This window comes from Ursus americanus, chromosome 8 (genome assembly GCF_024610735.1).
Source record: "Ursus americanus isolate L20-20 chromosome 8, mUrsAme1.1.p, whole genome shotgun sequence".
In the NCBI taxonomy this organism is placed as follows: Eukaryota; Metazoa; Chordata; class Mammalia; order Carnivora; family Ursidae; genus Ursus; species Ursus americanus.
The window spans coordinates 80399200-80422308 of NC_142134.1; the positions used below are offsets into that span (position 1 = coordinate 80399200).

At 63.1% G+C, this 23109-nt stretch overlaps 1 protein-coding gene across 5 annotated transcripts in view; it reads left to right on the forward strand.

The window, feature by feature from the left end:
• Window positions 1-23109, forward strand: part of SH3TC1 (SH3 domain and tetratricopeptide repeats 1) — a 48535-nt gene that overhangs the window by 15598 nt on the left and 9828 nt on the right. For 4 of the 5 annotated variants that reach the window (XM_045777070.2, XM_045777071.2, XM_045777073.2 and 1 more), the window contains exons 2-12: window positions 4275-4499; window positions 6226-6300; window positions 8186-8313; window positions 9518-9623; window positions 10390-10536; window positions 11144-11354; window positions 12279-12355; window positions 13044-13239; window positions 16090-16223; window positions 18651-18692; window positions 20678-22351. In XM_045777070.2, the coding sequence (XP_045633026.2) occupies window positions 4275-4499; window positions 6226-6300; window positions 8186-8313; window positions 9518-9623; window positions 10390-10536; window positions 11144-11354; window positions 12279-12355; window positions 13044-13239; window positions 16090-16223; window positions 18651-18692; window positions 20678-22351 (3015 nt within the window). The remainder of the gene's footprint in view (window positions 1-4274; window positions 4500-6225; window positions 6301-8185; window positions 8314-9517; window positions 9624-10389; window positions 10537-11143; window positions 11355-12278; window positions 12356-13043; window positions 13240-16089; window positions 16224-18650; window positions 18693-20677; window positions 22352-23109) is intronic. The other variant, XM_087864313.1, reaches the window with a different exon arrangement.

Here is a 23109-nt window from a genome sequence, read left to right on the forward strand (position 1 = left end):
GACCCCTTGGTGGGACGCAGGGTGCAGGCCGGTTAAGGACAGGTGCTCCAGGGCTGGACTCGGGCCCTCTGGGTTCGAATCCTGTCCGTGCTCCTGGCCGGGCCGAGTCCCTGCAGCAGCTTGCTGAGCCTGTGAAATGGGCACCGTGGCGCCCCCTCCCCCAGGTCATCAGGAAGACTAGATGGGCGTGCTTGGTTAGCCCCGCACCTTGGCTGTTCACGGGTGGTCAGCACCGCTCTCGGTGATAAGGACACATCCTGTAAGGGACATTACGTGCTCCCAATTGTCACAAAATACCGTGATGTGGGTGAGGTCGACCCTGCCTCCCAGCAGAGAAGGAGAAGGCATGGCGGTTAGAGGTGACCCAGTGTCCCGCGGCTCGGCACACTGGGGGGCTCACGACGATGGGAATTGGCTGCAGGGGAGGGTCCTTCCTGCCTCTTCCAGCTCCTGGGGCTCCAGGCACTCCCCGGCTCCTGGCTGCATCCCTCCGTCTGGCCTCTGTGGTCACGTGGCGCCCTCCCCGCGTCTGTCTGCATCCCTCCTCCTATGAGACACCGTCGCTGGATTAGGGTCCCCCATGCGGCGTGACCTCATCCTAACGGGTCAGAGCTGCGAAGACCCCATTTCCAAGTAAGGTCCCCTTCCGAGGTGCCAGGTGCATACGGGTCTGTTCTGGGGGGCACCGTTGACCCCAGTGCAGGGGTGACCAGACAAATCTCTGGAGGTGCTTCTTGGTGAAGTGGACAAGGTCTCCACGGGCCCACAAGGTATTGGTTCTGGACGAGCCCCGTGAGCACTGCGACCAGACCCCCAAACCTCTTCAGGGCGGGAGTGGTACCGCCGCCTCCTTTGTGGAGCCCGCGTTTATGAAGTGCCGGCTCGAGTCCTGGTGCACCGTCGGTTACTCCTTCGACCGCCTGGCGGGGCGGGCATGTTTGCTCTCACCCTTCCGGGGCACAGCGGGAGGCGTGGAGGGCTCTCCCGGCCCACTGACCCCACGGCTCTGTGCCCTGGCGCCAGGCCCCCTCCCCTGGGCCGGGTGCTGACCAGGCGCCCCCTGAGTTCATCCTAGATACGCTGAGCAAGGAGGGTGCAGGCTGGAAGCAAGGGTCTCCTCTTGACGGTGAGCGGCGAGCAGCCCCTCAGGAGCCGGCCCAGCTGCGGGGGCTGCGGGGGCTGCGGGGGCTGCGGGGGCTGCGGGGTCCGGGAGCGGCGTCCGAGGCCGGAACTGGGCCTGGTTACAGGAGCTGTGCGCACAGACTGGCCCACTTCCTCATCTCCTGCTGGGATAAGGAAGCCCTACACAGGATAGTCCCTGACGCCCGGCCTGCTCCGGCACAGCTGTCACTGGGCGGGGGGAGGGTCTTTGAGCCCAGGAAGCCTTTCCTTTCCTCCGGAAGCTGTCCCTGAGGCAGCAGGGAGCAGGCCCGTGGGGGCCCGGGACGCAGGCACGGATGGGCCAGTCCCAACCCCGGAGGGCGGAGGCGGGCAGGGCGAGAAGGTGCCACCGCACCCGGACCCGGGAGGGTCCTGCGAGATGCCCGGCTGCAGGGGCCCCTGCTGCACCTAGGCTGGGGGGAACGTGACCTGGCCAGGTGGGGTGGGAGGCTCGGACCCCTGTGTGGGCTTCAGAAGGGAAGACAAGAGAGATGGCAGGCTGGCCTCACAGCCGTTGAGCATCCTGGTCCTGACACCCAGCTGTGGCCGGCAGAGTGTGGGAGCTGCGAGGGCGGGGATCCATGGGGGAAGCCAGGAGGGAAAGCATCATCGGGCTGGGGCTCGGCTGGGGGCCGGGGAGGGCCGCCAGCACACGGAGCTGTGTCCGAAAGATGGTGGGGGTCTTCATGCTTTACGAGGATGGGGACGGCACAGGGACCAGGGAGCAGGGCGTGTGGGGCTCCAGGGCCTGAATGACATGTAAGCCATGTGACCAGGAGAAGGTTCTGGACATCTGCAGTTCACACTCGGCTTCTTGACCTAGAACAGGGAGCAGCCCCTGCCTGCCCGCTCCTCCTCGGGCCGGGCGGCTCCGCTGGAGAGGAGAGGGGCTGCCTAGCCGAGCCGCGTGCGGGGTACCCTTCGTGCTCCTTGGGGTCAGGTGCCTCCTTCCCCCCACCCGCCAGGCTGTGCCCCTGACCCTCAGGGGAGGTTCCAGGTGGGACTCGGGTCCCAGTTGGGGGTGGGGGGTTAGGGGCTCCTGGAGACATCACTTCTGCAAGCCTTGTCGGCCTTGGGCTGCTGGCGGCTTGTGGGTCCCTCTGGAGGGGCAGACAGCCCACTTCGCCCCCGTTTCTCTGTAGTGAGGGGCTGTCTGGCACCAAGGCCACGGGAGGGGCACCAGAGTAATTCCTGCCAGAAACACGGGGGGCTGCTTCTGCAGCTCCCAGGGCCGCTCCCGCCTTTCTTTCTCTGTCTTGTCTTTTTCATTTGGATTGTAGAAGCAGTCCTGGCTTGCGATGGGCTGAAAAGCAGGCCTTGCCAATCCCCGGAAGTGATGACTCTAGACATTTAAGGGGAGGGTCTGAGGGCGCAGCAGCTGGGCGAAGCCCCTTGGCCCGAGGTTCCCCTGAGCCCCTGTCCAGGGAAACTGGGAGGTGAACTGGCTGCCTGTACCACAGGCTGAGCGGTGCCCCTGGGACGCCTGCTGGGGTCCAGTGCACGGAGGCTTTGGGGACCGGAGGACAGAGGTGACCTTGGCGTCTGGCTTCTCTGGCTCTGCCCCACCGTGCTGTTGGCAATGTGTATGGCCACCTGTCAGCCCCTCTGCACACAGTACACACTGCCCCAGGGGCCTGCTGACTGCCCAGCTCCTTCCCCTCTCCTCCAGTGTTGCTCGTCAGGGAACTCGCCCTGGGACTAGCAGCGGTGCATGTAGGTGGTGTGTCTGAGGCTCTCTGGGGACCTGGGTCCGTGGGAACAGCACCAGGGGCTGGTGGGGCCGTCCGGGCTCCGAGCTCCACATGGCTGCCCCTGAGCTCTGTCTGCCGTGGACTCCCTGCTCCCCAGCACCCACCAGGAAAGGGGGTGGGCCTGGAGGAAGCCTGGCTTGCTTCTTGGTTGGCACTGTTGTCCGGAGAGGGGGCGAGGGGGGGTGACTTCCTGTCTCTGTGTGCTCCGTGCAGAGGGAATTCCCACCGGCCTGTTCTGGGATTGGTTTGAAATCTCAGAGCTCAGGATCAGGGCTCAGGGAGGTCCGAAATGAGGGCGTTCCTTTGCTCGTGCGAGCTGGCAACGCTCTTGGAAGCTTTCTGTGTGAGCCCGGCCATTCGTCGTCCCCTCTGTTTCCTGAGGCTGGTCCCATTCCTGTGGCCACAGCAGGGGGTCTGCCCCCTCGGCCCGCCCCTCCTGCCACCCCATGTGTCCCATCTGAAAGGGGGACTCTGTGTTCTTCTGTGTCCTGATTGGTGACAAAGCCACAAGCCCAGGAGCACGGTCTGTCCATCTGTAACGGCCTCTCGTCTCTGACCCCAGGAAGGAGTGAGGCATAATGACCGCTCTTGGCCCGAGGGCACCCCAGCCTGGGGAGCCGTCTCCCGTTCCGCTTCGTTCTGCCTCTGCCACTTCCTCCTTCCCCGCCGTCCACCACCTGCTTCCTTCCCTCCCTGGGCGGCCTGGAACCCAGCCCACTTCCTGACCCATGGGATGGGACGGCGTTCCGGGGGTCCTGCTGGAGCCCCGGCCTCTTCCGGTGGGCAAGGCAGAGCCCCCTGAACCAGCCCAAGCCTGATGGGGTGTTACAGGGAGCAACAGGATCTCCTGGGAACCCGAGACCAGATCACAGCGAGCTGGCACTTGTGGGAAACGGAACTAGATGGGTGTCTCCAGGAGGCTCTGTTCCGGCCCTAGCTGGACGGGACGTGTGGTGGGCTTGCTCACATCCAAGGCGCCAGGGTGTCCCCCGAGGACTTCTGCTCTGCTCCCCACATTTGTCCGGTGTTGGCAGGAATGTTCGCGTAGCCACGATGCGTCAGGCTCTGAGCTGCTTCCTAGGGGTCCTAGGTGGGAATCCCACCTGCCCGCACGGCTTCCAGCCCATGTCACTGGGTCAGCGCTGGCCCAGAGCTTGGGGAGAGCTTGTGGCAGGGGCTCGACGTAGCGGGAGAAGCGGTGGCAGACTGACTCAGGAGCAGAGCTCTGGACGATGTGCAGAGGCCTGGCTGGCAAAGGGGAGGCAATCCCTCCTCCTGACCCACCCCCTGTGCCAGTGTTCTCAGGCGCTGTGTTCCCGGGGAGGCCTCACTGCTGACCAGCACCCTGTCCTCTTCCCACAGCGCCCAGCGGGCATGCGGAGCCCCCGGCGCTGAGGCTGCTGCCGGGCATGGAGGGCCCAGCGGAGGCGGCCACGGAGGTGCCGGCCCCAAAGGGGAGAGGGCCCACGGCAGCGCCCTCTGGAGGCGGCGGTGGAGGCGGCCACAAGGTCCAGAGAGTGGCCGTGAGCTCATCGGTCGTCTGGGAGCGAGCAGGGCCCGAGGAGGCCACGGCTCTGGTCGGAGGCGGTGAGTACAAACAGCGCTGTCCACCCCATTGTCCAGCCGCCCACGGACGGTGTGGTGTCTGTGCGGTCAGAGGGTGTGTGGAAACTGAATCCTGTGCCCAGTGAGTCGGTGTGAGAGACCAGGGCCCCACCCGTGTGTCCACAGGAGCACACGTGTGTCAGTGATGAGGAAACCGGCAGCATGGCGAAGGGGGAGGGTCCAGGAAGTTCTGGAATGCCTGCCCCCACCCCCGATGAATTTAGGGCTCTGTTACAAACCCTTGAAGGCCCACAGTCCTGCTTCGTCCTCAGGACAGAAGCCCCTGGGATTGCTCAGAAGGGGGCATCCCTCGCTCCTCTGAGGAGACAAAAGAAGGCCACCGGGAGGGCGCCAGTGACCAGCCAAGACCAGGCCAGGGCCTCTTCCTGGGGGGAGGAGGAGGAGCCCAGAGCCGTGGGCACTCGAGGCTGAGCCGGAAGCAAGGCTGGGGTCCCGTCGGAGACTTGGTGGATTCCCGATTGTCATGGCCAGTGCTTGACGGGGGCCTCAGTTTCCCCACTTGGAAACCTGAGGGGTGGCCTGCGTGATCTCGTGGACCCCTCTCCCTACGTCTTTGGTCCCCTCCCTGTGCCCAGGATGGCCTGTGGCTCCTGCCTGTCCCCAGGCTCCCCTGGCCTCACAGGTCTGCCCTCCTCCGGGTCACCTGTGGGGTCTGGGGCGTGGACGCAGGAGATGCTCGGCAGACACTTGAATGACCAGTGAGCGATGGAGGCATTGGGGGGATGGAAACAGAGCCTCAGAAGGTCCATGGGGGGAGCTAGAGCACATTCATGCCTGTTGCCTTGGGCCTTCTGGGTGTGAGGGAGATGGGGAAGGCCGGGGGCCCCAGGGGTGTCGACTCACGATGGGCGGTGGTTCTGCAGTCAGACGACTGCCTGGCCAGTGGAGGCCTGAGCTGCCACTCAGTTCCAAAGCCTGTCGTCCGTGCCGGCCCCCGTGGGCGTCCCCTCCTCTGGCCCCTGCACTCTGGGGTGTCTCGATAATCCGGCCAGGCTGTGAGCTGCACCCGAGCCAGCTCCCGAGGCCGAGCGGGCACGTGTCCCCCTTGGTGAGCGGTGCAGATGGACCAGGAGGCTGCCCTGTCTGCCCCAGCCCCAGGGTTCCTTCTGGGCTGCCCCCTTCCCTCTGTGGTCAGCAGGACTATGGCCCCCAAGCACGTCCACGTCCTCGTCCCCAGACATGTAGCAGAAGTGATTTTGCAGATGGGTTCAGTGGGAATCCTAAGACGGGAAGACAAGCCCAGGGTCAGAATCGGAGACACTGAAGTTGCCTGGCTCTTGGCTCAGAAGGTGGAGAAAGAGCTGCTGGCCGAGGCCGCGGGCGGGTGCGGGCAGGCGCCTCTGGGAGCTGGAGACAGACTACCCCGCGGAGCCTCCTGGAGGTTCAAGCTCTGCTGACGCCTTGGTTTTAGCAGCGAGACCTTTCCAGACTCAGCCCAGCAACGCAGTAGCCGGTGCTGTTTTCAGACGCCTCGAAGCTTGGGGCCGTCTTGTTAGGGCACAGGGAGAACCTCGCGCCCCCTCTGCCCTCCTTGGGCTTTTGTGACCTGGAGGCAGGGAACGCGGGGGGTCAGTGGTTTATAGGGGCGTAGACACACCTCTTTTCTTCCAGAAATATGGGGGCTTTGTGCCCGCACAGCCGAGAGTTGCCCGTTCTAACCTCGATCCCCAACCCTGCTCTGTTGCAGATGCCACGCCTCCCCCTGGCAGCTCCGCGCCGGGCGCTGGGAGCCCTCCCGGCCGGATGGGCACATACCCCACAGGTAGACAGCCGCGGGCGCCACAGGGTGCGGCCGGGTTCAGGGAATGTGGGGTCCCTGGACGTGCTCCCTTTCTTCCAGCCTCAGCCGACCCATGGCCTGCGGGTTCAGGAATATCTCGCCCCCAGACTTCCCGCTTGGGGATTGCTGTGGGGGTGGGGAGGGTGCTGAAGTGCAGACGGCCAGGTCCCGCGCCCAGGCTCTGATTCGGCCCCGCTGGGGTATAGGGCCCAGGACTCTGCATTTCCACGTGGGGCCTGAAGGCTGGAGTTGACTGCCCCAGAGGCTGGGCCACATGCAGGGAAGTGAGACTCTGGGGAGGGGTCACAGGTGGGACATGGTAAAACCAGACCAACCAGCCCACCATGTTGTGGGAGCGCAGAGGCAGGGGCAGGGCCCTTGGGAGAGGCGGCCGGGATCTGTGTCTGGAGAGGGTCTCCAAGGATTAGGGGACTCTGCAGGGCTCAGAGGAGAGGAGGAAGCCCTGGATGGCAGAGGGAGACGGGGCGGTGAGAAGCCCCCGACCCCTGAGACCCCACTCCCGGCCCCCAGCGGTGGCGGCACAGAAACCCCGGTGTTGTTGGCAGTTCACTTTGTGCTGACACCCACCTGTCCTCCGACGTTCCTTCCGGGGGGCCGGCGCTGCCTGTGGTCACTCACGGTGACCAGGGGGTGTTGAGCAAGCGGCAGATTATTTGAGGTCTAAAAATGCCACCCGGCCTCTTATGGGCGTAGGAGGCGTTACATCTCAGAACCAGTTGTGAAATGTTGGGCATGCTTCCTGCTGGGGGAGTGAGCCTGATGTCAGATTCCAGAGGTCCCCATGCTGCCCTCCTCTGCCCTCCCCAATCTGGTGCTTCCCTCCCCCTCTCCCTTCTTCTCTTTCTTCCTCCCCCTTCCCCCTCTCCCTCCTCCTGCTTCCTCCCCCTTCTCCCATGTCCCCTCCACCCCTCTGGAGCAGCTCATGCTCTGGGGCTCTCAGGAGCACTGTTGGGAGGCCTCTTAGTGGGGCAGGGGTGGGGGCCGACAGGGGGCATTTAAGTGGAGATCTGAATTATAAGGCAGCCTGTCAGGCAGGCCAGGATTTGGTCTGGGAGAGAGTGCTCCGGGGGGGAGGATGTGGTGAGTGCAAAGGCCCTGGGGCAGGGTTTGGGCATGCTTTGTTGTGCTGGGGCAGCAGAGAGGCCCCAGGCTAGAGGGGAGGGAGAGAAGAGGTGATGGGCGGGGAGCAGGGCCAGAGGCTCCCGGCTGTGCTGGTGGGAAGGTGCAAAGGGCTTGCATCTTACTCTCCCCGAGGAGGAAAAGCCTGCAGTCGCGCTGTCCAATACGGGAGCCACACAATTTATGTGTACATTGAACTTAGATAAATTGAAAAATCTGGTTGCCACAGTGACACTGGCCACATTTCCAGAGCTCAAGGGCTCCATGTGGCTGGAGGCAACCTGGGAGGGTTGAGAGCGGGGCGTGCAGCCAGCCGGAGCTCACTGTAAGGGGACCCCCTGGCTCTCTGCAGACGGGAGGACTGCCTGGAGGGAGGGCCCGGGGCCGGACAGCTGCCCCGGGGAGACCTATGGGACCGGGGCCACCGGGAGGAGGGGCACGGTGGGTTTGGCCTGGTTTTGCAGTTCACCGGTGGACCGGGGGCTGTGTGGCGCAGGGAGGTGTCCTCGGTCTGAGCCGGGAGCGGGCTGGGGGCCCTTTGGGAAATGGGAACGAGGGGGAGGGGTCGGTTTAGGGGACAGGATGGTGAGTCCTGGGACGCCTGTGGGTGTCTGTGGGAGCTTGAATGCCCCTGTCTGGAGCTCGGGCGGGGGGGAGGGGTCGGGGCAGGAGGTTGCGGTAACTCTGGTGACTTTGCTGAGTGCTGGCTCCGTGCTGTCCCTCCCAGACCTGACCTTGCAGCTACTGGCCGTGCGGAGGAAGACGGGGCTGCCGGACCCCAGCCTGCAGCAGACCGTGAGAAGCCAGCTCCGCCTGCTGGAAAATGACAGCCGGGAGGTGGCCCGTGCACTGGGGGTGAGCCTGGCTTCTCGGGGGGCCCAGGGAGGTGGGTGTAACCAGCCTATCTGAGCAAAGGTACAGGGGCTCCAAGCCTGAGAACAGGGACAGAGGACAGGGGTGGACCTAGGAGGAAGGCCCTTGGTGCCCAGGCCTCTGTCCCTGAGGGGCCAAGGCCACAAGAGGGGAGGACGTCCCTGGAACTCACCGTGTGGTGGCACTGTGTCTTGTCCCTGTCTCTTCTCCTGGATGTCTGGGTCAGGGAGCCACCGGTCACACCGGCAGTCCAGCCACACGTGGCCCACGGTGTCCCAGTGTCCCATCCCTTTCTCCGTGCTGCCCACCCTGCCGAGATTCTTAGTCTGTGTCATGGCAGTGGGAGGGACCGGTGGGTGCTGATCTTGTTCTTACGACGGAGCCGGGCCCCTGGTGCCCTCTGCACAGTGGACGCTACGGCAGGACGGTGGCCGAAGAGGGGGCTGGGCAGGGTGATCTCTCCATGACAGAGGTCCTGGGGCTTAGGGCTGGGCAGCCACTAGGTGACCTTGCAGTCAGCCCACCTGACCTTCGCCTCTGCGAACCCAGCTCCCTCAGCCACCTGTCGGGGTGCTTACTTGTCACCCCACAGACCCAAGGTGTGGATCCTGCAAACGGCACGGGAGTGCCCGCCGGTGCTCCGCCGTGGGGTCGCCCTGGGTGAAGCAGGCAAGGGGCTGAATCCCAGCCGTGCCACGTACTGAGGGTCAGACCCCGGATAAGAAACGTGGCCTCAGTTTTCAGTCTGCCCAGCGGAGCCTAGAGGAGCACCCCTTCCCCAGCTCACGTACCCCGTGCCGTACAAGTGCTGGTGTTCCGGTCATGCCCGATCCCCATGCGGAGCGTTCATGGGATGGGAGAGGAGAGGGGGTGCCGCAGTTAGCACAGATACCTGCTGCGGGAAGGGCTGGGAGGCAAGGTTGGGCTGCGCAGGGCTGAGAGCCCCGCCTGGGCGGGGACCTGCTGCCGCAGCGGGTGGGGCCAAAGCATGGAGCCCGCGGGGGCTCTGGGAGGAGGCAGGGCTTCGCGCTGGCACTGGGGAGCCACGGCTTGACAGCCCCAGCCTCGGGCTGTAAGGCATCAGCTCTGTGCTTCCTTCCCTGCCTGGGTCACTTGTGCACAATGTTTCTGTCGTGCGGCGGTCAGAGGCCTAATCACCCTGCCCCGGACTGTTTCGTCCCTACAGGAGCTGTCGGCCAGGCTGCTGTCTATCCACAGTGACCAGGATCGGATCGTGGTGACCTTTAAGACTTTCGAGGAAATCTGGAAGTTCTCCACCTACCATGCTCTTGGTAAAGCGCCTGTCCCAGAGCTGGTTGTGGGCACTCCCCTTACAGGACACTTGCCCACACCGAGCACTTAATGTCATAAATCAGACTTCAGAGCAGGACCGCCCACAGGCCCCGGTGCAGCAGGACTCGGCAGTTAGTGCCCATCCGCTCTCAGGGAGAGACAGTGTGACGGGGGCACAGAGGCGCAGGGTCTGTGCCGAGACGCAGGCCGCCTTCCGCGTTCCTTCCCGCGCCATGCTGCATGTGGAGCTTTGCGCGGCCAGACCCCGAGGGAGGCTGAGCGCAGACCGGCTTATTTCCAGCCCCAACAGAGAGCTCCCTTTGTAAAGCACCCCCATCCATTGGGAGGCGTCTGTGGGGTCCGGCGGCGTCCTCTGGGGAGCCGTGCTCTGTCACCTGGGTCTGAGGGCTGAGAGAGTGGGAAACAAGAGTGACGGTGTCTTGAGCCTCTTATGGGGGCCTGTGCCAGCCCCAGCGCACGTGCTCTCCTTGAATGCTCTTGTCCCGTCTCCTGGATGAGGAGACTGAGGGTCATTCAAGTGACTTGTCCTCGTCCAAACTCGCCAGGGCACAGGGAAGTCCAGGGTGTTGCCCGTGGTCATGGCCGGTCCACGCGTAGCCTAGGCCGTTAGCCCTGGGGCCTGTCTGGGTTGTAGACGGGGCCGCAAGTCCCTGAGGCAGGACAGGGCTCCCCCAGTGCCGGGCCGTGAAGGCATCCCTGCCTCCCTTTGGAGCCCATTGGTGACCCGGCCTGTCTGGCCCCCAGGCTTCACTCATCACTGCCTGGAAAACCTGCTCGTGGACCAGGCCTTCTGGCTGCTCTCGCCCAGCGAGGACGAGGAGACAGCCGTTCAAGTCCACGTGGACCAGCAGGCCTTGATGCTGACGCACGAGAGCCTTCTCGCCCAGGAAGGTGAGCGCTGCGTGGTGATGGTGACATCGGCCAGCTCCACGCTGTGCTGGGGACAGGTGGGGGAGGAGGGCCCTGGAGGCTCTGGCATGCGTGGTGAGACTGACAGGGGCCTCACGCAGGGAGGAGTACTTGGGGGGACCCTGGCCGTGAAATGCCCGGGCCCTGTCACTTTGCTCTTACGACCTGGTCGGGCCCCCAAGAAATAACCATGAAGGGGTTCTGCAAGCAGCACCCCACCCCGAGGTCCTGACGTGATACTGCTCTGAGTGCCAAGGTGGCCTCATCACCGCGTGCGAGTCTGCAGCAAATGGAACCCACAGCTGCCTTTCTTACCCTGGCCTCAGAGCAGAGGAGAGGAGGCCAGGCTCCCCGGGGTGGTCCCAGCAGACAGGAGCCCTGGGATCACAGGTTGGGCCCCTCAGACAGGGAAACTGAGGCCCTGAGGGCCTGAGGCTGAGTGAGGCGCACAGAGCGGTTCTGAGCAGAGCCCGGGGCCACAGAGACCCTGCAGGACTGCCTTCACACACGTCACCTGGCAGGCCGGGGCGGGGGGGTCCCCCGGCAGAGCATCCAGCCACACTGAAGGACACTCTCGGTCACTTTAAAGGTCCTTTCTTCGTCCTGTGTCCTGACCACCGTGTGCGAGTGAAGAGCAGCCCCCGGGGTGCAGCGAGCGGCCCCCAGGCCCTCAGGCGTGCCTCGGGGGTCCCCCAGGGAGAGGCAGCCCCGGCAGTGGGCTCTCCTGCTCCTGGCCCCGGCACGTTGTCCGAGGAGGTGGCAGCAGCGGCCGCTCCAGAAACTTTGATTCCATTTCATCAGTAGGTACCGACCTTTGTTTCTCTGCTTCCTGCCCGTCCCACGTGTTGTCAGGCCTCTCAGAGACCCCCCAGGCCCTGGCCCACCTGCAGGGCAGAGGAGGTGGACGGGGCCCCTGACGGACCCGCGCGTGACCCTGTTCTGCTGCTTCCAATGTGCGGCGGTGGCAGGTCAGGCCAGCTTGGAGCTGCGTCTGCAAGAGGATGCTGACGTTGCCCGGCAGGGCTGCCCGGGCAGGGGTGCGGCGTCGAGCTCCTGCTTCATGTTCTGGCTCCTTACTACTCGAAGTAGGAAGCTCCGTGCCCAGCGTGGAGCCCAGCGCAGGCTTGATCTTATGACCCTGAGATCAAGAGTCAGCCACTTAACCAATGGAGCCCCCCCAGGCGCCCCTACTCTGGCTTGTTCTGGAAAGCTTTTGAGGGAGCTAGCTGCATAATGTGTACCCACAGTAAGGAGGCACAAGGCAGATAAAGCCTGCGGAAGGCGAGGGCGGGTTGCATGTAAGTTCCTGCTCATGTGCTGAATGTGGGGTGTTAACTGGGCTTAGAGCTTCCTGGCAGCCAAAGCAAAGAGAGAAGTTTGATGACCTTCAGAATCTGTGAACTAACAGGCAGTGGATTAGCTTCTGTCCTGAGCAAATGGAGGGAGATCTCCCGGAATGCCAGCCTGGGGCAGGGCAGGAGGCACCTGGGCTGAGCAGCATGGGGCTCCCTATGGGCTGTGCCACATGCCAGGCCTGAAGGCCACCCCCGTGTGTGCGTGTGTGTGTTTGTGTGTGTGTGTGTGTGTGTGTGTGTGTGTGTGTGTGTGTGTGTGGAGTCAGGCAGGTGGTGGAATTTGCTTGGGTTCCTGGGCGCTGGTGACCTGTCTAGTTGACTCAGTTTGAACTTGCCCCACACCTGAAATCCTCTCTCATTCCACTCCAGGTGGGCTCTTCGGGTCCCCTGGGACCCCATCGACAACTCCGTGAGTGGACCTGTGACGTCGGACATCCCACTGATGGGTAAATACTTCCACTGGCCTTTCTTCCCTAGGAAAGAGGTGGGCAAAGTGGGGTGGGCACCAGCATTCTGGAAGCTTCTGTGCTCATCCTGAATCCTCCCCGAGCCAGAGGAGGTAGCTAGAATCCTCTCCACTTCCTGCTGCGATAGCCAAGGCACAGCCCAAGTGTTGCCCTCACAGACCGTCCATCAAGCAAGGCTTTCTCTGGCCACACAGTCAGTGCGCCGCGGGGCCCTTGCGGGGGGGCTAGGCACTAATGGAGGCTCTTGAGGCTTAGTTCTTAGGTCTTCTCTTGAAAAGACAGCATGAGCCTTTGGCTTGGGCTCCTGGATCAGTGCTCTCTGCTCTGCCCCGAGCTGGTTGCTGCAGGGATGGCCTCGTGCACCTGCTCAGTGAATATAAGGCCCCATGGGAAGGACCTGTGTTTACAGCTGCGTCTGCCCTGGGCGGGCCCCAGCCTGGCCTTGCCAGGGTGGGACAGAGGAGAGATCCCTGGCCGTGGAGGTGGACGGCCCTGGGCCTCAGTTTCTCCTCCTCAGTGCCAGGTTAAGTGCCCCTCAGGGCACCACGAAAGGCCCAGCCTCTTGGGTGCATTGGCCACACTTCATTGCAACCCTGACCACCTGTTCCTGGCGGAGGGTCCCCCTGGGTCTGCCCCCAGCGTTGACCGTCTGACCTCCCTTCTGTAGCCACAGGCCTGGCCACGGCGGTGGCAGACTACCAGGGATCCGGGCCTGAAGAGATGACGTTCCGAAGCGGCGATGTCATCGAGATCCTGGGCGCCCAGGTGCCCGGCCTGCCCTGGTGCCTGGGCCGGCACACGGCCTCGGGCCAGGTCGGGTTTGTGCGGACGAGTCTCGTCAGTGTGCAGGGCCAAGTGTCTGAGTGAGTGGCTGAGGCCCTGTCCTGTCCCAAGCCTGCCCTTCCACCCCATGGGGAGCCTGGCACCCTCGACCTTGGCTGATGCCCCGGTGACAAGCCTGGCTGTGGTTCTGGACGGTGCTCCTTTCCCTGCCCCTCCCCCCGGCCACTGTCCGGGCCTGGTTCCCTCATCCCCGGAGGCTGGCGTCAGCTTCCTGTCTGGACCCCCGTGTTCTTCACCACGTGCAGCCGGGCAGGGGCTGTTCCCTGAAATCCAGTGTGGTCCGGGGACTGATGTGACAAAGCGCCACCCGCCAGGGACTGAGAAGAGCAGGGGGGCATTTCTGTCCCAGTTCTCGAGGCCACAAGTCCCAGATCATGCGTCACGGAGCCACACTTTCCAGGAGGTGCCAGCAGAGGGGTGTTCCTGGGCTTGGGGCCGCGTCACCCCAGTCTCTGCTCTGTCCTCATGTGCCCCCCCACCCCTGTCCCCTTGGGTCCGTGGGTCCCTCTTCCTAGAAGGACACCAGTCATTGGATTAGGGCCCACCTACTCCAGTGTGACTTCGTCCTAACTAATTACATCTGCAAAGACCCTTTATTGAATAAGGTCACCTGAGGTTCTAGGAGGACCTTGGATGAATTTGAGGGACACCATTCACCCCTGCGCACCATGCCACTCCCTTTCACAAAGCCCTTCGCAGACCCTGGGCCTGGCCTTCAAGGCCCCCCCATGACCCAGACCCTGGAGACTGCCCATGTCAGAGGCCGCGCCACTTGCCGTCAGAGCACCTCGGGTCCAGCCGTGCAGGTCTGTTCTCCTTCAGGAACGACTCTGTGGACATGTGCACCCCTGCGTGAGACATCGCCCCATCCTGGCCCTCCCATTTTCCTGGGGGCTCTCACTGGCCCCCAAGTCCCATATCCAATGGCTCATCCTTGGGTGTGCTTCTCTCCCTGTGGGACCCCCTAGACCTGCTGATGACATGCCCGCCCCATCTGGGGAATTCGGAGCATCCCCACTGTGTGGCCCCGGGAGGCAGCAGGGTGTCCCGGGAGAGCGGTCTGCGGGCACAGCTGTGCGCATCCTTTGGGGCCTTTCTGTTCTGGCCTTGAGCTTCCGTTGTGAAGACCTCAGTGAGGGAGCCCGGAGAAGGTGGGTGTATGGAAAGGCCTTCTCTGGGTCAGTCCCTGGGCCCCTGGGCCTGGCCTCCCACACACGTCTGCAGGGAACCCCCTGGCCCTGACATCCCGGGTCATTCACAGACCAGCACCTCCCAGACTGAGTCTCCGAGGCCGCTTTGGCGTTGCGAGTTTAAAGTCTGTTGCGCCTGCTGTCAGGAGTGGCCGGGAGCTGGCTGGCCGGGAGCTGACCAGCGTTTCCCAAAGTGTGTTCCCTCCCAGTGTTCTGTCACCAAATCGGCAGAGCTCCCGCGAGGTGGGGACGCCCCCCACATGCCTGACCGGCGGTCCGCGGGGATGCCCCCCACCAGGAGGGTGCTGAGAAGCCTGACCTTCTTTTCCTGTTTGAACGTGTTTCTGCCCTGACTTCACCTTCAGGACCCTCTCTCAGCCCTAGCAGCTGGTGTTCCTGGAACGCCATCTGGGGACCCTCAGTCTAGACGCTTCCCGTCACGTCCAGGGCAGACCACAACTTCTGCATAGACGGCTGGGGTCTGCGTGACTTAAACCCACCCTGACCTTGCCCAGGGTCTGAGCTGGGATGGCTGTTGGATGAGCTCGTCCGTCCCCTCCCTGCCACCAGGGTGACGGGGCGGGTGGAGAAAGCCTAACGACCTTGCTCGCTCAGCACGTGTTGACTGGACATCCGTCCTATTCCAGACCCTGCGTTCTCATCCTTTGCTTAACGAACAACCCGGTGGCCACGAGTCTCTCCCCCTTTTATGGGCACGATTTCAGACTTAGGGAGAAGTTGCGAGGAGAGCATAGAATTGCCGTCGTCTCTTCACCCACATCGCCCAGATGTGAGCGTGTTGTGACCCTTGTTTCCCCCTTTCTCCTCGCGTATGAACCCCCGTGCGAGTTGGCTGTAACATGCTGCCCCCTTCCCGGTGAGCGGCGGGCGCGTCCCCGACACCGGGGCCCCCCCTGCGTCCCCTCGAGCAGGACACGACCCTGCTGCCAAACCGCGCTCTGCAGACCACACTCGGATCTTGCCGGTGTCCCAGTCATGCCCTCTAAACCCAGAGAAAATTCCAGACCACGTGGCACCGGCCTCGCTTCCTGAATCAGAGACAGTTCCTCTCCTTGCCCTTTGGGACGCCGCGTCCCTGAGGAGCACGGTCCTGTTGTTCCCGATGCCGTCTGAGCTTTTCTAACTTCTCAGAACAGCTCCTTCCGGTTTCGAGTGCTTTTCAGAGCTTCCTATTGTGCTGCTGATCTAGTCCTTTAGCCGCAGATCGCCTGTTCCTTCTCTCCCTGCTCTGCCTCCAGTTTCTCATCTCCCTGACTTGGCGCAGACCGTGCCGGTGTCAGTGGGGGGCACTGCAGGGAGCACCCGTGCAGGCTGAAAGAGGAGCCGCGGGGGCTCAGGACGCCAAGGGACTGATTCTGCCTGCAGTTGTCACCACCTGCCTTGCAGGGGAAGGGACATTTGAAGTGGGGCTTTGCAGGCTGTCTAGGAGCTCACCTTCCCAGGCTGCCGTGGCCGCTGGGTCCGCAGCAGCCTCTCCAGCCCCTGGGAATCTGTCTCCAGCCGGCTGAGGCTGCCTTGAGGGCAGGATCTATTTTGTTTCTGTCCTTTGTCTTTGTCACCAGGCACAGAGCAGGTGTGAGGGGCCTGTTTGTCACATGAGAGAGTGGGTCTTCCTTAGGAAACGTGCTGTCTTAAATAAAGCACCTTCTTTTTTTCTAGGCTGGAAAATGTGATTTTTCTCAATGAGGAAGAAAGGTCATTCTTCAGCAATGAAGGACGCTTTTCTGAGGAGGACGCCAGGCAGCTCCTGAGCAGGGCGTCTGGCGCGGACGTCTGCACCGTGTACAGCCTGGGTAGGTGTGGGGGTGCCGGCGGTGGGCGCTGCTCCTCCTGTGCCTCCCACGGGCTGTGGGGACGTCACAGGACCTGCAGCTGGCCGCCCCCTCCAGCTGGGTGCTCAGGACGGTTTTTGTGGGCAGATTGCCAGACGGACGGGAGGGCTTGGAGCCCGACCGCTTTCCCATGGGGCCGCACCGACTGGTGGCCACCAGTCCTGGGAGGCCCTGGGCTCTAGCTCGCCAGAGCCAGGCCTAGACGTGCTGCTATTCACTCGGTGGAGCGTGATGGTTCTGGCTTCCGTGCTGCTCACAGCAACCCCTGCCCGCCGTTTCCCTCCCAGCAGGCCCGGCTTCCTCCGTCAGGCCACAGAGTGAATGGATGCCAACCCCTGGGCACTTATAAGGGACCAGCAGATGCTGTGGCTGCCTCCGGGACTTCTAGGGGCAGCAGATGGGCCAGACTCAAAGAGGGGACAGAGTAAGGGGCAGGGAGATGCCCTCAAATGGCCCCGAGGCTCCCTGATACCTGAGGAGCGCTGGCCTAAGACCCTGTGGCCTGGGGCGGGGGTGGCGTTCAGGCCTGGGGCTGGCCCGCTGCCCACGTGCCGCCTCTCCCACAGTCTGTGTGTGACTGTTCTCCCGCCACAAGATGCGGGGCCTGGCCGGGTGGCCTGACCAGTGGGGACGGGCTGGACCCCAAGGCTGCCGCCCCCTAAAGACAGTGCTGCTCCCTTTTGCCACATCGCCCGGTCCTCAGGGAAGACAGTGGCACGGGGGAGGTACGGGGCGCGTCAGCGACAGAGGGAATGGCGCAGACCTGCTGGTTGCCTGCCGTGGGCGCGCCATGATAGCCCGTTCCTTCAGCCCGGGAGTGGAGGGGAATACACGTGTGTACACACGCACACACGTGCATGCACACACCACGCATGACACATGTGCACACCTACACATCACACGTGTACACGTGCGCACATCACACGCACACATACGCACACATGCACACACTTGCGCAATACCTACACATCGCATGTACACACCTATGCATCACACGTGCACACACATGCGCGCATACATACACACCACATGTATACACATGTGCACACCTGCACATGCACACACATCACATGTGCACACATGTGCACACCTACACATCACACGTGCACACGTGCACACACATCACACGTGCACACACGTACACAGCACACGTGCACACATGTGCACACCTACACATCACACGTGCACATGCACACACATCACACATGCACACACATCACACGTGCACACAAGCGCACACCTACACATCACACGTGCACACACATCACATGTGCACACATCACATGTGCACACATGTGCACACCTACACATCACACATGCACACGCCTACACAGCACACGTGCACATGTGCACACCTACACAGCACACGTGCACATGCCTATACATCACACATGCACACACATCACACGTGCACACACATCACATGTGCACACATGTGCACACCTACACACCACACATGCACACACATCACACATGCACACACATCACATGTGCACACCTACACATCACACGTGCACACACCTACACATCACACATGCACACACATCACACGTGCACACACATCACACGTGCACACACGTGCACACCTACACATCACACATGCACACACATGCACACATCACATGTGCACACACGTGCACACGCCTACACATCACGTGTACACACGTGCGCACACACCTACACGTCACGCACACACACACTTGCGTGCACACTGCTCGCGGCCTGTGTGCTGACACACGCTGCGGGAGCTTCTCACCGACAGTGGAGTTAAGTATTCTCGGGTCCCACATACTGGTTTCTCTTCCCAAACAGGCAAACTTAGATTTCAGCTTAGCGTATAAGGCTTAAGCCAGCCCGGCGGGGGATGTCTTCTTTTTTAGGAAGGCTGTCGGCACCTCTCAGTGTGTGGGGGGGAGCGTCCGGGGGTCCTCTTCCTCCGGGAGCCCCGGCGCTTCCCGCGAGCCCTCGCCTTTGTCATACCTGACTTCACAGCTCATACAACGTTTCCCAGCCAACTGCTAGCGTCAGCCCATTTTCAGGAGGTGGAAAGTGAGGCTTAGGGAAGGCCCAGCCCTGGCATGAGGAAGGTGGGGGCGCAGGTGGAGTTTCCCCTCTTCCCCGGGAGAGCCCGTGAGACGGAGGGCTGCCCCTGGTGTGGAGCGCACTCCTGTTCCCAGAGCGGTGGTGGCAGAAGCCCGCGGCCTCTGGGGAGGGTAGGAGCAGGGCAGAGCCTGCAAGATGGGGATCCTCAGCCCCTTGACCGGAGGATCCCCAGCCCCACTGCCACTCAGGCTGCTGGAATGTTCCTGTCCTGGCGCCACCCCTCCTGACATGGCTCCTCCCAGAAGTGCTGGCCGAGGGTGACACTTCTCTTCTCTCCAATTTCAGACAGATTAGAAGAAGCTGAGTTTGAACAGCTTGAAGAACAAGGTAGGTGCTTCCCACAGGGCAGAGTTCCTGTGGGGACGGGGCAGGGCCTCAGGGGATGATGCCAGGCAGGGGCTGCAGAGCTGGGTACAGATGGGTGCTGGGCGGGGACCTCACACCTCCGTGGGGGAGGGGAGGTGGGTAGGGCGTCCTGCCCTGCAGGGAAGGTGGATGGGGTAAAGGTGACGCTACCCCCTGCTGGTGTGGTGGGTCCCCCGTGAACACGCCAGCCCTCCAGCAAAGTGGGGCATCTCCTCCATTGTCTGAGCCATGCCTGGCCCTCCTGCCCTGTCCCCAGCAAAGTGGGGTGTCTCTGCCATTGTCCGAGCCATGCCTGGCCCCCCTGCTCTGTCTCCAGCAAAGTGGGGCGTCTCCTCCATTGTCTGAGCCATGCCTGGCCCTCCTGCCCTGTCCCCAGCAAAGTGGGGTGTCTCCGCCATTTTCCGAGCCATGCCTCGCCCCCCTGCTCTGTCCCCAGCAAAGTGGGGCGTCTCCTCCATTGTCCGAGACATGCCTGGCCCCCTGCCCTGTCTCCAGCAAAGTGGGGCATCTCTTCCATTGTCTGAGCCATGCCTGGCCCCCCTTTCTGTCCCCAGCAAAGTGGGGTGTCTCCTCCATTGTCCGAGCCATGCCTGACCATGGGTTCCTCTCTTGAAACCTAGACTAGCTGAAATTCTCTGCTTTGAGAGGGTAAAGGAGGTGCAGGGCCTGTATTTGGGGCTTTGTGCTGACAAAGGACCTGCCTCTTCTTCCCCTGGGAGCTGGTTAAGGGAGACCCCCTCCTCCCTCCACACCACCATCTCGTCCCCCCACAGAGGGTCTACGTCAGGGAGATCCTGGGGACTTGAATGCCTGAAGCCCCTTTGGGGTTCCCTGGGAATGGGGTCCACCTAGATGCAAATAGGGAAGGGCCACGTAGGGTACTGAACAAGGAAGGTTCCAGATATTCCAGGGCTATTCCTGGGCCCTCCCTGCAGCCCAGGGCTTGCTGAGTGAGGGGAGGCAGGACCTGCCGGGTTCGGTGGGGGGGGGGGAGGGGGCATTCCCACCCGCACATTAGGTAGTCGGGTCAGACATTTTCCCCTGAACCACACTGAATTCTTTTTTATTCCTAGCCTTTACAGACTGATAAAGAGAGTTCTGACCATATTTTTTGCAAGTGAACTCGAAACAGAAGAGTCTTTAGATCCTGGTTCTTTCCTTCCAAACATTCCCTTTTAAGCTTGTGTTTTCCCAGCAGGAAGCATAGCTGTGTGCTCCTCGGCCCTGGATGTGCCCTCGGGCACTGACTCCATCCAAAGCCAGCAGTCCAGTGGGCGGGCGCTTTGGGGCAGCGGGTGTCCCCAGATTCCCCATCACCTCATCCCTTTAGTAGCTGTGGGCCTCGGATGCTCAAACCAGCCGGGGGGAAGGTGGACACCCTGGGAGCCATTCCTCATCTTTCCTGCCAGACGTGGTCCCAGGCGCGAGCGGGACGGAGGGACACAGACCTCGCTGGCCTCCAGCAGTGCGGGTTTCCTCTGCTCTGTGGACGGCTTGTGAGCACGAGCTGACCCATAGCTCTGATTGGCTCGTAATGATTTCACAGGGGTCCTGCACCTGACAGGAGACCCCCCAGCCCTGGGAAATCCCACGGAGGCGGCTGGAGCCGGGAACGTGGACAAGTCTGTCCATTAAGTGGCTTTAATTCTTTCTGGAGGGAAAGGGACTGAATAATTGCTGAGTGGTGCTTTCAAACGAGAAGCATAGGAAGGGGTTACTGGGTGAGAAGCTTGGCCAGACAGATCCCTGTTGTTGTAGCCATGCCTGTGTTCCTACCGAGTGCTGGGTGCCGGGCTCTGGGCTCAGCATTTCACGCAGATCTCAATGCTCAGGTCGGGGAGGCTCAGCCAGTACCTGACGGGGACACTGAGGCTCTGAGGGGTGTCCCTACCCCAGCCTGGACCCCGATCAGACTCTAACCCATCTGGGGGTTTTGGTGCTTTCAGAAATGCCTCTGCCTTGCCTGCACCCAGAGCCACGCGAGACCCTACAGAAGGTGAAGAATGTTCTAGAACAATGCAAGTCCGGCCAGGCCTGCCCTGAGGAGCCGGTGTCCTGGGGTCTGTGCACGGCGTCCAGTGGTACAAGCTCACCGGACAGCGAGGAGCCCTCCTTCTGCTTGGACTCGGGGGCTGACTGGGCCCACCCAGAGGCCCTGGGCTCGCTGCTGCTGTTCCTGGACGCGCCTGGGTACAAGGCCTGCTTCCGTGGCCTGTATGACCCCGCCCTGCCAGGGCTGAGCACCTTGTTCTGTGGCTTCACCGACGAGGAAGAGCTGGCCGAGCTCCTGGCTCAGGCCCGGGGGGTGGCCAAGAAGGCTGGCTTCCCCATGGCCCTCGCCAGGCTCTGCTTCCTCCTGGGGCGGCTCTGTGCGCGCAGGCTGAAGCTGTCCCAGGCCCGCGTGTACTTCGAGGAGGCTCTGGGGGCGCTGGGGGGCCACTTTGGCGACCTCTTCCTGGTGGTGGCTGTGTACGCCAACCTGGCCACCGTTCACCTGAAGCAGAAGAACAGGGACAGGTGCGTGCAGGTGGTGCCCAAGGCCTCGGCCCTGCTCCTGGGGACGCCCGGCCATGTCTGTAGCACCGAGGCCGAGTCGGAGCTCCTGAGGCTCGCCCTGCGGTGGGCCATCCTCGGCCGGAGCCCCCACGCCGAGGCCCGGGCCTGCTTCCTGCTGGCCCAGCACCACGCTCGCCTCAAGCAGCCGGAGGAGGCCCTGCCCTTCCTGGAAAGGCTGCTGCTGCTGCATGGGGCCTGGGGCTCGCCAGAGGCCTCGTGGCCGGCGGCCGGATACCTGCTGCTGGCTGACATCTATAGCCGCCGCTGCCTGCCACACCTGGCGCTCGGCTGCGTCCGGGTGGCCTCGCTGCGGGCCCGGGGCTCGCCGGGCAGCACGCTGCGCAGCGTGGACCTGGTCCTCCAGAACTCTCCCCGGCTGCACCGGCCGCCCTCCCAGACGGCACACTACCTCAGGCAGGCGCTGGCCTCGCTGGCCTCGTGGGCCCCGGGCGCGGGGCAGGCGCTGCGCGGCCCCCTCTGTGCCAGCCTGGCCCAGCTGCACAGCCGCCACGGGCAGCAGGCCCGGGCCATCTCCTTCATGATGCAGGCTGTGGAAGCGGCCGCGGGGGCCGGCGGCCGCCTGGCCGTGGACTACGTGGTGGCGCTGGCCTGGCTGTACGTGCTTCACGGCCAGAGCCCGGTGGCCCTGGACATTCTCGAGTCCGTCCTGGATGTGGCCGTGGCCAGTGTGGACCAAGAGGGCGTGGTCGCCAACATGGCGGCCGTGGCCCTGAAGAGGATGGGTAGGACCCGGCAGGCGGCCGAGGGCTACTACCGCGCCCTGCGTGTGGCCAGGACCCGGGGCCAGATGAGGAACCAGGCAGTGGCCCTGGCCAATTTCGGGGCCCTGTGCCTGCAGGCGGGCGCGGAGGGCCTGGCACAGCACTACCTCCTGCAGGCCGTGAGGCTCTTTTCGCGGCTGCCCAGCAGGGAGTGCGGCCAGGACTTCACCTGGGTGCTCCTGCGCCTGGGCCACCTGTACACCCGCAGGGCCCTTGCCCGGCAGGGCAAGTGCTACTATGAATGGGCCTTTCTGGTCGCCGTGGAGACCGACCACTTGGAGGGTAAGCATCGGCCACGCCCGGTTCCCGCCCCGCTCGTCCCTGGGTTTGGGTGGCGCACGCTGGGTTCCTGAAAGAAAACGTGTTCTCTTTCCATTTCTGCCCAGAGCACGCCCGGGGTTTGCGACCCCGAGACAAGTGGTGGTTTTTCCACCATGGAGAGTGTTGAATGGCGGAAGCCTGCAGAGACTTGCAGGTGCCTTGGAGGCTGGGTGGGCGCGGCTGTTGGGGGAGTGCGCCAGGCCCTGTGCCGGCTCCGCCGTAGACGGCACCCGCATGGGCTGGTGGACAAGTGCGGGAAATAGATGCCCAGGTCACAAGAGGCACACGGGGTGGTGCTCGTGATGACTGGAGGCTCCTGGCCCCGACTCATGGGACCTGAGGGTTGAGGAGGGTTTGGCCAAGTATGGGATGGAGGGCAGGCAGGAGGTGCAGCCCATGCAAAAGCTCTGGGGTGAGTAGGCTGGGCCCTGCAGGGAGATGCGAGTTTGGGAGGGGTGCATTGGGTGGTGGGTGGTGAGAACCTTGGCTTGGGGGTTGGTTAGGCAGGGGCCAGGGAACCCAGGCTGTGGCCTGGCATTTTCCCTGAGAGCACTGGGGAGCCATTGAGGGATATAGGACACGCACTGAGCCTGGAAGGGGACCCTCTGGACCTGTAGGAGGAATGAAGAGCGGGGTCCCCGGATGCACCCCGCAGCCTCGGGCAGGTTCTGGCTGTGCTCACAAGGCCTGCATCCCCTTCTCCCGTGCTGACCCTCGGG